We start from the raw sequence: 13,928 nt of genomic DNA on the forward strand, positions 1-13,928 counted from the left end.
ACTCTACGAATAATTTACAAATAAAACAGCCTTCTTAAAAAATAAGGCTAAAATGCAACTTTTAAAATAATTTTTCAAAAAGGGAAAGTGTCACTAAATGCCGCACCCACCCACGAGTGTGACGGCTGTGGACGAGCTGAGGTACTTTGTTGGAATTGTGTGTGGATAAAGGAAAGTTAAAGCCAAAATCCATGACCACAAATTGTGGCAAGCTTAACTGGGAAGGCAGAAGTAGAGTTACTAACTCAAAACCATGTTATTAGTAACTGAACCCTTTAATAAATTCCTGCCCCCATACTCAAGTAAAACCTTCCCACAATCAGCATCTGTAAACAAAATATTACAATACAAAGGGAGGTCATAAAATATTTATTCATAATAAATTCGAATACATACAACAATGTAAAGACAACTCTGATCAAAATTGGTCTTGAGAATGTTTTGATTACTTTAAACATAAAGCAGCTATCACAGATACAAGAAGCACATTTGTGCCATGGACGGAGTACAAATAGTTCAGAAAGAATCATGATTTGAATCAAATTCCACTCCACTCCAACCCAAATTTAGTCACTAGTATATGATTCAAGTGCAGATTGAAGTAAAACTTGGACTAGTTCAGCTGCAGGAGAAGTGATTTCAACAGTCGAGATTCAAAAGCTACTGTGTTTCTTCCTGGATGCATTGGTTCCTCTTCTAGAGGCTGTTCAATCACAGCTTTCACCTCCCTGCCATACACTGTTCATGAAACAAATCAATTTTTGTCAGTTACTACACATGCAAGTAATACATTTTCAACAAAACTTGATGATTGAACATCAAGTTCTTAAAACAAATAACTGCAAGTAAGTTTTAAATGACTGAGTGATGCTCACTCTTAAATTCCAGGAAATAAAACATTTTCACTTTCATATAAATCTGTGGTACAATTAAGTACCAACAAATAAAAACCTCAATGTACAACTAAGTTCCAAAAGAAGAAAAGGATAACAGACCCTCCAAAAATTAGGGTGTTAAGTTGATAGTAGTATTGTAATCTTGACTAGTTTTATGGTTAGAAAGTAGGTTTAGGCATATGGTAGGACTTGAGTTGGGGTTAGCATTGACATTAGCAAGCCATGTGTGTAGTTTAGTTAACTACCAGTAACCTAACACCCCTTTTTTAAGAAGATTCTATTATTGGACACCTGTATAAAAAATCCCCAGAGCAAAAAAAAAAAAAAAACACCTGATACTACCAAATTAAAAAAAAAACAGCAAAGGACAAAACATAAAGAACACTGAAAAAAACTAAGCACAACAAGCTCAGCACCACAAAACAAATGTGTATAAATCAATAGAACAAACAAGCACCTGTTACATTGACACTTACATTCACAACACTCAAGAAATTGAATGCATTCATTAATGACTGAATCCCTGATCATGATCATGTGCTTGCTCATGTTCTCAATCAGTGAGAGAAAACAGGACTTGGCATAGAACCAAGTGTCTGTTCCCAACTTTTTGCTGTAAGGCTCTAAACTTTTTATCACTCGGGATATTCCAAACTCGTAGTTGCCCTTTGCGCAGTAAAGGGTTCTGTAAAAAAATAATAATTTTAGTTTAAATAACATGTAAGTGCTGTAGCTAAGTAAAGAGGGAAGGTTTTTTTTTGTTGTTTTTTTTTTGCAAATGATACAGTAAGTCAAGAAAAAATTAAAGTTACATACAATCAACAAATAGGTCAAGTAACATACAGTCAATACCAGAGAGTTAAGATCTATTAATAAAACGTAGTAAAAGTTGAATCAGCTCACCCAATAACCAGATTGACAATACAGAGATGATAAATTTTTTTGTCAGGGTCCTCGTACGCCACTTGCTCTTCCTCTTTTTCAATTTTCCTCATTAATTCTTCAGCCTAAATAAAATATTTTAAACACACTTTAAGAGAAAAATTTTTTAAACAACACACTTTAAAGGGAGTTCCCACAAATAAAAAACCACTCAGACTAAAATACCAGGCTGTATTAAGGTAAAAATGAACACATGAAAGTAATTCATGACCAACTAAAAGCTGGTTATGTAAACAGGTGCAATGAATAATGTCAGTGTTCTTACCTCTTCATTTTGACTGGTCATGATGTAAGCTACACAGAGATTGGCCAACACAATAGCACTGACACTTAAAAGCTGATGACAAACAGAAGGTTGAATGAAAAACATATCCAAGATTACATTTTTATCTCAATTATAAGAGTTTAAAAAATGACAGTCAGGAATGGTTATTTGACTTAGACAAAAACTACTTACATTTTCATAATTTTTTTTCACTATAGGTTCATAGAAGCCAGCTGCTTCCTTGTATTTGTTTTCCTGCATGAAGAGTACATGGGCCACATTGAGCTTCCACACATCATGCTCATTACAAAACTCAACTGATTTACGGAAGATTTTCTCCACTTGCTGGTAGTTCTCCAGATCCCAGTAGATTTTGGCTTGTTGCATAAGTATTGGGATATACCTACAGACAAAAAAAAGTCCAGATTTAACAATTTCAATGTAATGAGGAAAACCTTTCAAAAGTTTGTAATTTTGTGTTAAGCATAGGTGTGGGACAGCATGGTTGAATGATAGAGTATATGACAGCTAACCCAAAAGTCTTGAGTTCAGATTCCGGGCTTGTCCGTAGAGTCCACCCAGCTGATGGGTACCTTCCTTCATATGCAATGGTCATAGAAAAAGGAAACCTGCCCCATGAACCAATAGGTTCAAAGGGTATTTTTTGAAGCATTAGGTAGCAAAGGCTCAATAAGACTTTTAACCTTCACAGCATCAGATGACAGCTGGATGGATAAGGGACACACTGGAAAAAGAAATACCTTTCTAAAGCTTCATCATAATCATTGACTGCTCTCTTCACTGATTCTTCATCATGGTTTTGACGTGATTCTTGAACCTGGCACAGAAACAATTAGATTTAGGACACACAACAAACTGGATTACGTAAAAATGTAGAAACACATTTATTGGAGAAGTGAAATGTAACTAGCATGCAATGACTAGTTGATTCCCTCCTTTATTTTCATACTATCATCATATACACAAGTGCACTTCATTTTGCTACTAAGGGGCTTTTTTTTAAACGAGCCGGCCCGCGGCATATCATACGCCGCTATTTAGTTGTTGTTTTTTCTACTTTTCAGTAATTCATAATTTGTGAATTCGACAGTACCTACGCTGCCACTGAAAATATTTCTTTAAAACACTATAAGTAGATCATTAAGACGATAACCCCCCCCCCCCTCCCTCTTTCACCCCCCTCCGTTAAAGTAAACTCCACTTAGTTACCCTCCCCCCCTACGTTTAAAATCGTTTCAATCTAAATTATCTGCCCCTAATAGCCGTCACTAAACCTGGCTCTGCTTGTAAACATTTAGCGTGAACCACAGCTCACCAGACCATGTAGGGGTGGGGGTGGTAGGGAGCGCGTTTACAGCTTGTTTTCTAGCATCTCCCAGAAGAGAATTATATATATAGATTGTTGAACTTTATTGTTAATTGTTGTATGCCTGTATAAAAAACCCCACAAAAATGATTAAAAACCTGTTTGGTTAACTTGCGAAGTAATTCTGTCTGTTTGCTGGCCATTTCATCAAGTTTTCTGTATGCCTCTTCTGGTGATGTTTGTCTTGTGATGACTGCTTCTAAAAACTCATACATATACTGCAAGTACAAACATAACATAAAAGTCAAGCAGAAACTAACACGTTACACATACTTCGCGTAAAAATTCAATGCATAACTAAAAAATTGATTGTCTTTCTAATGAGCCTATATAGAAACAATTGTTTTACCTGTGTGAGAAATTTGTAAGTGAGGTGGGCATTCTCTGCCAGTACATCTGCAGCCAAGTCATAATACTGAAACAAAAGGTGGAATTAAGAAGGATGTACATAAGGATTACAAATATAACTTTAGTCTGGCAAAACTTTTACAGCATTATACAAACCATTTGGCAACAACAATTTAAGGTCCACTTGAAATCACTCCTGCATAAAAACTGCCAGTCTTGTCCTTAAATTACAACTCCTACTCTAATTATCTAGCAGTAGCTTGAAATACCTTCTTCTTCTTCTTCTTTGTTCTTAATTTTTAGTGTTGGGATGGATCGAGATTTATCTGCCAGTGGGTTTGAACTCGAGACTTTTTTCGAATTTATCAACCATGAGCTTTTGCCGACTCAACCATGCTTCCATCACAATTAAGGATTACGTGTCAACTGGTTATGCGCCATTGAGGCCATTGACTCCGATTTCAGCCTGCTTTTCTTTTTGGATTTGCTTCCATAGCCTTTGTCCAACCAAGAACAAACTACAAGGCAGCAGTTGTTTGATTTTGGAGTTGTCTCTCCTAGAAGAGTGGCTGTCCCCAGCTAACGAGCCTCATCTGCCCGAGGGTTCGAACTCGAATCTTTTCGGTTTAACAACCATGAGCTTTACCGACTCCACCACGCCGACCTGAAAGACCATTAAGTTAACATTCTGCAAATCCTAAGTTAAACTCTAACCCTCCTTCCTCTGAACTTGAGAACTGACCTCATATTTGACATACAGCAGAAGCAAATTGCCGAAAGTCTCGGGTGGAAATGGATTTTGCTGCAACAAAAATTGCAACTTGGTAAAACCTTGAGTGGGTTGTTGCTCCATGTTCATCAAAGCTTGGTTGTGGAGGCTGACAGCATCAAGTTCTTCTTCTGATCGTGGTGGCATGTCTGTCAATGCTTCAACAGCTGCTTCATCTTTACAAAGTTAGAATACAATTTTTTCTTACAATTTTCTTTTTTTTTAGCAAAAATGAAACAAAATATATTCTACTGTATTATTGGTCATAAAAAGCATTTTTCCTAGCAACATATTTCCACATGCAAGAATTTTTTATTTAGGTTGTTAAGTATGACCAACGAGAATATTCAGATAACTGTTGTATTAAATCATAACTAGTTGATGCAACTTGCTAGGTAATAAAGTAGATTAACAGTTAATCACTTTGCCATGTCCACTCCCAGTGGAAAATAGACCATCCACATTTCTTTTTAATCAACCAGTTACAAGCCCATATTTCCATCATTAGGTAGATCAGACCAGAAAAAAAAAATACTTTCTAGGTAAATTCTTATAGTTAAAAAAAAATTAACCTGCTTGTAGTTGATCTACTTGCAAAAAATTTGCATGTGAATAAAATGTAATCTATAGAAAAATAAGTTAAGTTTTTAAAAGTGCTTTTGAAAGTGTGTTTTCTGTATTTGAAGAGTATTTCACTTTACCCTACAGTGTTTAAAATGAATGCAAGTCTCTCATCCATTCATAAAACTACTGCATGTAACTTCACTGCAAACAAAACAGTCATAACACAACACTTACAGTTTTTCAACTGATACTCCATCGCAGCTTTTAGATTAAAAGCTTCAACAAGTGCAGTTTCATGCAAGGTCATGGAGTTGCCAACACTACGAACATCAATACCTTCAGTTGTCATGCCAACACTAAGTTCTGTAAAAGAAGACAATGCTTTGAACACCAAACCACTTTCCAAAAAAACATCACATACTTTATCACTTCCTAAGACACATTTGCTTTACTACTTTCTACATACACATAAACTTTACCACATTCCCAACCTCATCAGTATACACTGCATGTCTTTTAGCAATGAAGATAAAGCACCTCATATACCTGGGTGTTCCCTGATGCCACGTTCAATGATGTCTGCTATATGTTTGAGTGCAGGTGCATACTGCTTCAGCATGTAATGACATAGAGCAATGTTGTACGACAAATCTGCTTTGTAGCCTAGCACTTGCATTGCAGCAACAAATTTTTCACAAGCTTCTTCATATCTCTTTTCCTTAAGAGTGTAAATAGCAAGAAAAATGATTACTTTTGTTTAAAAAATTCAATCAAGTCGTATTTTATAAGTTTCTACTGTTTCGTTTTTTAAAGAAACTAAATAAGACAATTTTATTTTGTACTAAATTAAAAACTAAGTAATTGTGATTCAATTTTATCTTTTTCAAGAGGGATACACTGATGGAAACTGAGGCAATACTACTGTTTAAATCCATACATTTTTCTCCCTTGTAGTGCTACTTTTAGCACAGCAAAACATTGTAAGCATACCTTGAAAAGGAGACAACCCAGATTGATTTCAGTATCAGGATCATCCAGGGGGCATTGTTCAACCAAGCTCTACACACATAAAAAACAAAAGATCAAGCTGGAATATTTTAAGAACAAACTACAAACTAATGACCAGAATTGAATAAAAACAGCAAGGAGAGAAAGACCAACAGAACTCTAAAGATTTAGCAACCACACTAAAATTACCTTAGCTCCAGGCAAATCTTCTTCCCCATACTTAATGGCAGCTTGCAGCTTAGTAATCTGTTTGAATTAAGTTTGAAATGCATTAACTGTGTGCGCTGTCTATTTTGAATTTGGAGACAGTAAAATGTGCTAATTACATTAAACTTAATTACAGATAAACTATTAGCAGGAGGAAAAGTATCAAACATTTCTTTTTCATGAGTTTATTATAAAGATCAAATAGGACATACTGTTTATTAATTCACTTAGACAATGAATGAAATAATATGAAGAGTGGTTTTACTAACTAACCTGGCCTTGATATTTGGCATTTTCAATCTGACATGCAACCTTCATTGCTTCCTGATACAGACATGCTTTATGTAATGACTGAGCATAGTATAATCTGTATTCTTCAACTTCAGGGTGAAGGGAGGCTAGCTGCTCATAGCAGTCTGATGCATTAACAAAGTCCTGCACTTGGTAGTAGCAATAAGCCAACAAAGACAAGGCAGCTCTTGACTGAAAAAAAATGTGTCAGGGTTAGAACCAAAAAAAGAAAATTTCTAATAAATTTTAAGAAAACTAAGTATTAGGCCTAAATACAGGCAGGAAATTCTTGCTGATCTGTTCACATGGTCACATGTGATATTTTCTTCTTTTCTTCTCCTACATTCTTTTCTTTTTGGATTTGCTTCCATAGCCTCTGTCCAACCAAGAACAAACTACAAGGCAGCAGTTGTTTGATTATGGAGTTGTCTCTCCTAGAAGAGCTGCTGTTCCCCGCGGTCAAGCCTCATCTGCCTGAGGGTTCAAACTCTAGATTTATCAGTTTAGCAACCATGAGCTTTATAGACTCGACCACGCCTATTATATCAAAAGTGTTAGGAAAGCTATGAGCACTGAATAGTCATAGCATAGTAAAAAATAAAGTATCTTTTTATTTTAGAGAGGATTGAAAACTGACAAAGCGCTTAAATTTAAATTTTCATATTATTATTGAAATAGTAGCAGTTTACGGTTTAATCAAACTTAATATCTATTAGTTTTCAATAAAATACTAAAAACAATTAGTGAAAGTACCTTTGTTTCCCCTTGTAGCTGGTGATTAAGTACTTGAATGGCTTCATTGAATCGCTGGTCTTTAATCTAAATAAGAACAAGATTGTATTTAAATGTCAATACTTGTAAAATCCAAAGCTGAATGCTAACGAAGTTTTTAAAAATACGAGAAATGTGATGAATATTTATACCTACAGACTATAGTGCCCCACACACTAAAACCAAAACACTGCCACACAACTGACTACAAATTTTAATTTAACTAACTATAATCTTTGTTAAATGTCAGTATTGGCAGTATGATGAGTATCATTATCCACAGCATCCTATTGTGAGTAGAAAATTAATAAACCTACACACTTGCTTGGCACACTCAAACTAACAACTAAGTTCTAACAAACCTAAACATATTAAAATTTTATTGGCCTAGGGCTTCCTAACATTTAAAAAATTATAATATAGGCCTATAAACTGAATTTTTTTATATCATAAAATTAAGGCTGCATTTGCGCGGTTCACTCAGCGTTACACGTAAGGCCGCCTTTGCGCAGTTCGCTCCGCGTTACGCTTAATCTTTACCCTAGGTGGCACGCGATCTAAAAAAACAGATATCAGGACTGCCCGATTTTTTTTTTCGTGGTAACAATTTAATGTTGACATAGATCTAGATCGAGTTTAAGTGTATTTAGATCTCTATATTATTTCAACACCTAAGAGTCTAGTACTTGTAAAAAAAACAGTACAGTGTAGTGTCAAGGAAAGTTTGTGAGGTCAGATGGGTCAGATGATAGTCCTAGATCTAGCAGCAACCTAGCTAAATCAAACTGTCCTTTAACCTTTAGGCCTAGCTAACTAGCATGCGTGATAGTAGTAGATCTAAGTCTATATTATTTATCCTTTTAAAAAAATTCAATGTGCTTGAGGGGGGAGGGGTGGGAGGAAGAGGGAAGTGAAGACAGACGATCTCATGTGAACGTCTATGACGTATGCTTTAGGCCTGCTGAACACACAGTGACCTCGCCGACCATGGGCCGTGGTGGGATTTTCTACTCACGGGATAGTAAACGTAAGGCAAGCAATCACGTCAGTGACGATGGTTTGAAATTTTATTAAAAAAAAATCATAGTCTACGTCATATTTTCAATATGAAAAAAAAAATGTAAAAAAAAAATGTTAACCCCGGGTTCGAACTCTGAACTCCGGGTCTATGAACTTCAGACTACAGCTGGCACACTGTTGACTCAACCACAGAGGATGTGATAGAGACCTCAAAAATAAGCATTTTCAATTGCAAGATGACAAATCGAACCTGCAAGATGCGTAGTATTTTCTTTAGGGGCCACGCTTAGCGAGACGCGTAGTCACTTCGTAAAATTAAAATAAGTTAAATTTTCACTACAATTAAAATCACTGAATCACACTCTCATTCATTATCATAACAATAACATTAAAAATTTTGGTAATCTATCGTTCTGGGTACGTAAAATCGACCAAGGCTAGTAATGTGCGACAAAGTTGCCTCATTGTTAGGCTGTAATAGAAGTATATTATGCTATATTTGTGTCAAATATTATAGATAATTGAATAATAAACCAAAATCAATGGCTAAATATATCAATATAGGCCAGAAATTAACAGCAGCGTTGGTAAAATAGAGTGGATTCCCCTGAATCTCCAGCTATAAGTTTACCAAAAAATAACTTAAACAAGGTGGCTGCTAAAAGTAAACGAGCTTTGTTGCATCTGATGAAAACATCACTAGTCTTTATTTATTACTGAAAAGTTTTAATACAATTATAAAATGAAACTTTGAAAGAAACATTTTTGTAACTTTCAAAACATAAATTTTCCTAAAAAAGTGAAATAATTACTAAAATTTATTTAATTTGGTGAGGCACCTTCTTTTTACATTACTAGCCTCGGCCGATTTTACTTGCCTAAAGCGATAGGTTACCATCATTTTAAATTTAATAAAATGACAAACAGTGTGACGAGTGTCAAACACTGAAACAGCACTGACAGTGACAGCAGCGCAGGGTCACAACTTCACAACAGAGATCTAGAATAGGGTCTAATTAAAATTAACGGTGTATTATTTATTTTTACTGTTGTTTAACGTAATAATGTAAGCAAACAATTTCATAGTTGGCTGTCCAACACACACAAAAAACAAGATATTTCATACAAATCCATATACTGTTGATGTAAACTCCCCTTCTTTTATTTGGAGATGCGCCATCTTTGTGGTTGTTAACAACTCCACAAGAATGTTTTGAATACGCATGCGTAGTTTAAGTTCTAAATACCGTAGGCATACTACTGCTGATTATTACTGAAGTGCAACTTCTCTAATCGTGCAGTGGTTTATATTTATAGTCTTGAAAGTATTGAATTTTAAACCCCATTATTTGTGCTGTAATAGTATTATTAGAACACACACACACGCTAAGGAAATGTAAAGATACAAACTAGATTTACTAGCACTACAAGAAGCACGTCTAACAGGACATCCAACAAAACAAGGTAAAAGCCAAGTGCAGTTAGATGACTGGAGAGCAGAAATCATTTGGTCTGGAGAAGAAAAATATCACCAAACAGGGGTAGCTGTGCTGTTGAACAAACAAGCTTCTGGGGCTCTGCTAGCCTGGAAACCAATTAAGGAAAGAATATCGTACAATATGGTTTTCTTTGCCGTCAATTTCAATAACTCGGCAAATTCATATGAACATTCCGTGTTGCTGCACGTGTACGGTAACGCTGGCTGTCTTTGATTTTGTTCTTTGATGATTATCTCACATAGGAGGCTATCACATACAGTATTAGCCAATATTTAGAAACTAACAAGACAGTGGATTTTTTTCTTTGGCAGCCTTTTGGTCTGAAGGTCCTTTTTGTCCAGGTCGCATTACATACAGAATGCTAACAAACATAAGCCAAGCAATGTGTTACGCATAAGGAAACCGCAGCTATAATAACGAAAATGCGATCACATCCATACCGCAGTCTACATAGGACATTGCCCAGGATATCCAGGCCAGTGCGCGCATTGTCCAGCCAATGTAAGAAATACGCTTTTAGCGTCCAACTTTTCGGACTTTGGCCGAGAGGTCAATTCGTTCTTTGGTCGCACTTCCTGCTTTGACCGCAATATATATATATATATATATATATATATATATATATATATATATATATATATATATATATATATTATAATATAAGCTATGCAAACTTTTGTGACTTTTTCAGTGACTATTTCTTAGCCAAATCTGACTTTATTCCATGCACCCATAAGAACTTGTTTAGGCCTTTACATTAAGGATTAAGGCTAAGGCATTACATTTTTCACAATGTTTACTATAGTAAAGTATATTACAATAAATGTAAACGCGTTATCGATTTTAAAAATCTATTAAGGCAAACAATTCTGCGCCTGCATTAGAAATCTAGATCTAGATCTAGAATGATGTGCGTGTGGTTGTAGATCTATGTTATTCAAACGCGCGTATTAGAATGACCAGCATTTTCTGTTTCAAGTGACTGGACAGACCGGGATAAGTTAGTTAGATCTAATTCTAGAGCAACTGAGTTCTAGACTAGATCTAGATATCTAGATCTAGGAAATCAAGATCTACAGCTTTTTACGTTTGGCTTACAAAAATCTAAATTTTATTTCTATTATTTTATTCTGGTAACTAGATCTAGGGCCTATAAGTTATAATTAATTAATAATTAAACTATGAGTAGTGAGTAGGCCTACGTACTACGTACGTACGTGTCGTAAAATCGCCCGCGGCTAGTAATGTAGATCTAGATCTAGATCTATGTGTAGTTAGTTAGGCCTAAGTGTAGTAATTTACTAAATTAATGTAGATCTAGATCTACGATAAAGTTACCTCATTGAGATTGTCAAGGCTTTAATAGAAGTATATTATTGACATTGTGATATATTTGTGTCAAATATTAGCCTATAGGCTAGATAAATGAATAATAAACCTAAATCAATGGCTAAATATTAAATAATACTACTAAATATACTATTGGTAACTATAGTTACAGTAGTATATATCAATATAATATATTAGTCTTAGTTATTTAGTAGGCCTATAGGAGGATAGGCAAGAAATTAACATTAAACAGCAGTGTTTGCGAGCAGGATTTGCTAGATCTATATAAAAGCGGCCATCTGTAAGTTAGAGTTGTAAAACTCCATTTTAGCGTATTTTATTATAAACAACCGAAACACACAAAAACGTTAGGAAAACACTAAGATTAGAGCTAGATCTAGATCTACTTATTTTTTGTATGAATGTTAGTTTTAATTAGACAAGGTAAAAAAAACAACTTATAATATAAAAGCATTAGGACAGTTCCAATTAAATAGCGTGTGATCATCAGCGGGAGAAAAATCCTTACGCTGTCGAGGGTTCACCATGAGCTCATATTGACTTTAATTATCAGCATATGTCATAGCTTGGGCAATAGCTATTTGAAATGGTGTTGGCCTCAGTTTTGGGGTCATGGTGAGTTCATAAAAGTTTATTTATACTATCATTGGTGGGAGATACTTGTAACAATACAAATTTAGCCACCTTGCAATTTTGAGTTTCGTACTTCACCCATTGCCATGAATATCTTAACTTACACACAAACATAGCACATTCAATATTCCAAATTTGGATTTTTCTCAAGTTTTGACAAAAGTAAATTAGCAAAGCTGAAACAAAACTTCATAAAGAAATAACCCCAATGTTTTCCTGCCGTTTTTGTGTGTTTGGGTTGTGTTTATAAATAAAATACGCTCAACTAGAGGTGAACGTGAAGCGCGAATACAATACGCTAAAATGGAGTTTTAGCAGCCATTGATTTTGGTTTATTATTCAGTTATCTATAATATTTGACTCAAATATATCACAATATACTTCTATTAAAGCCTTAACAGGGGTCGCGAGGTCGAGTCGGTAAAGCTCATGGTTGCTAAACCGAAAAAAGCCTGGATTTTGACCCCTCGGGCAGATGAGGCTCGTTAGCTGGGGACAGCCACTCTTCTAGGAGAGACAACTCCAAAATCAAACAACTGCTGCCTTGTAGTTTGTTCTTGGTTGGACAAAGGTTATGGAAGTAAATCCAAAAAGAAAAGCAGGCTGAAATCGGAGTCAATGGCGCATAACCAGTTGACATGTATACTTATGTTGGAGGGGATCCCTTCCAACACTAAAATTAAGAATGTAGAAGAAAAAAAGAATTGAGGCGTACTTGACATTGACTGAGCTATTAATTATTTTAGAAAAAAATCAATTTTAAAAAAAAAAACATTTTTGAGAGGTAAAAATAATGAATCGCATATTATATAAATGATCTTGGTATCATTATAACTAGCAATAGCATGCTCTATTTACATTTTGACATAGGTTTTTTAAATTGCTTTGTGGCATTAATTTTACTTTTTACATGCAGCATAAGCATTTATGATTGTTTAAAATGTAATTTTACATCAGAATGGATCCAACACTCACACCCCAGTCCACTTTGACGCCACAAAAATCCTGTTCTGTTTATTTCAGAAACCCCACAAAGTGATAAAGATGCCACTTGTTGTGATGTGTGGTTACCCTGCCAGTGGCAAGACAACCAGATCTAAACAACTATCAGAGTATATCCAGAGTCATTTTCCTGATAAACATGTGCATGTTATCTCAGATAATCTAGAGAATAAACATGATGTTTACTCAAATACTCAAAAAGAACGAGAAATACGAGGTGTTCTTAAATCTAATGTGCAAAGATTACTCAGTAAAGACAATATTGTTATATTGGATGCACTCAATTACATTAAAGGTTTTCGGTATGAACTTTATTGTGTGGCAAAATCATGTAGAACTACTCACTGTGTTATTTATTGTGTGACTGATGCAGAAACGTCAAAAGCATGGAACATGTTGCAGGATGAAAGTAATAGATACACTGATAGTTTGATAGATGAGTTGATTATGAGATTTGAGTGTCCATCACCCAGTAACAGATGGGATAAACCATTATTTTCCCTAATTAGAGACAGTGAATTGAATGCTAGTGAAATCTGTCAATGTTTATTTGAGGGGAGAGCAGAAGCTCCTAATCAGTCTACTCAATCCCAGCCATTATCCTCTACTAATTTTCTTTATCAGCTTGACAAAAGCACACAAGATATTGTGACCTCTATTTTATCTGCTAACAAAAATCTGGTTCCTGGAGACACTATTAAGTTTCCTGGAACAAGGGAGGAATTTCTTTTCACCAGGTCTTTTACTTTGGCTGAACTTCAGAGACATAGGCGGCAGTTTATAATTTATACAAAAATGCACCCTGTTGAGGATGTGAACAAATTATCAAATATGTTTGTTCAGTTTTTAAATAAAGCATTAAATGTTTAATCATGTTTTCTATTTGGATTTTGTGTACATTTGTGTGTGTGTGTGGAAAGGGGGCCTTCTGCAGTGCTAAAGGTTTTTGTTGTTAATGGCTCTGAGGCAAAACAAG

At 35.1% G+C, this 13,928-nt stretch overlaps 2 protein-coding genes across 2 annotated transcripts; one reads left to right on the top strand and one right to left on the bottom strand.

Annotated features, from left to right (window-relative positions):
• Positions 1-353: 353 nt before the first annotated feature.
• Positions 354-9,709, bottom strand: LOC131946861 (intraflagellar transport protein 70A). The gene is made up of 16 exons (XM_059307840.1): positions 9,595-9,709; positions 7,431-7,496; positions 6,660-6,869; positions 6,369-6,425; positions 6,162-6,230; positions 5,718-5,889; positions 5,406-5,534; positions 4,581-4,783; positions 3,840-3,905; positions 3,589-3,708; positions 2,865-2,941; positions 2,296-2,506; positions 2,104-2,175; positions 1,800-1,903; positions 1,373-1,581; positions 354-738 (listed from the first exon to the last, which is right to left on the bottom strand). Exons 1-16 carry the CDS (start codon positions 9,691-9,693, stop codon positions 614-616), a joined length of 1,989 nt encoding a protein of 662 aa, XP_059163823.1. The 5' UTR covers positions 9,694-9,709; the 3' UTR covers positions 354-613.
• A 1,314-nt stretch (positions 9,710-11,023) lies between these two features.
• Positions 11,024-13,822, top strand: LOC131946867 (protein KTI12 homolog). The gene is made up of 2 exons (XM_059307848.1): positions 11,024-11,100; positions 12,974-13,822. The coding sequence occupies exon 2, from the start codon at positions 12,995-12,997 to the stop codon at positions 13,820-13,822; it is 828 nt and encodes a 275-aa protein (XP_059163831.1). The 5' UTR covers positions 11,024-11,100; positions 12,974-12,994.
• Positions 13,823-13,928: the final 106 nt, after the last annotated feature.

Source organism: Physella acuta, unplaced genomic scaffold (genome assembly GCF_028476545.2).
Source record: "Physella acuta isolate Inbredline_101_S28 unplaced genomic scaffold, ASM2847654v3 ptg000574l, whole genome shotgun sequence".
Lineage (NCBI taxonomy): Eukaryota > Metazoa > Mollusca > Gastropoda > Physidae > Physella > Physella acuta.

What these genes read in the sequence shown, in the direction of transcription:
- LOC131946861 (XM_059307840.1), bottom strand. Translation starts at nt 9,693, where the DNA reads ATGCGTATTCAAAACATTCTTGTGGAGTTGTTAACAACCACAAAGATG. An exon ending in CTTACAAATTTCTCACACAG is followed by an intron (nt 3,709 to 3,839) that starts GTAAAACAATTG and finishes TTGTACTTGCAG; the next exon opens with TATATGTATGAGTTTTTAGA. An exon ending in ATTGTCAATCTGGTTATTGG is followed by an intron (nt 1,582 to 1,799) that starts GTGAGCTGATTC and finishes ATTTTTTTACAG; the next exon opens with AACCCTTTACTGCGCAAAGG.
- LOC131946867 (XM_059307848.1), top strand. Translation starts at nt 12,995, where the DNA reads ATGCCACTTGTTGTGATGTGTGGTTACCCTGCCAGTGGCAAGACAACC.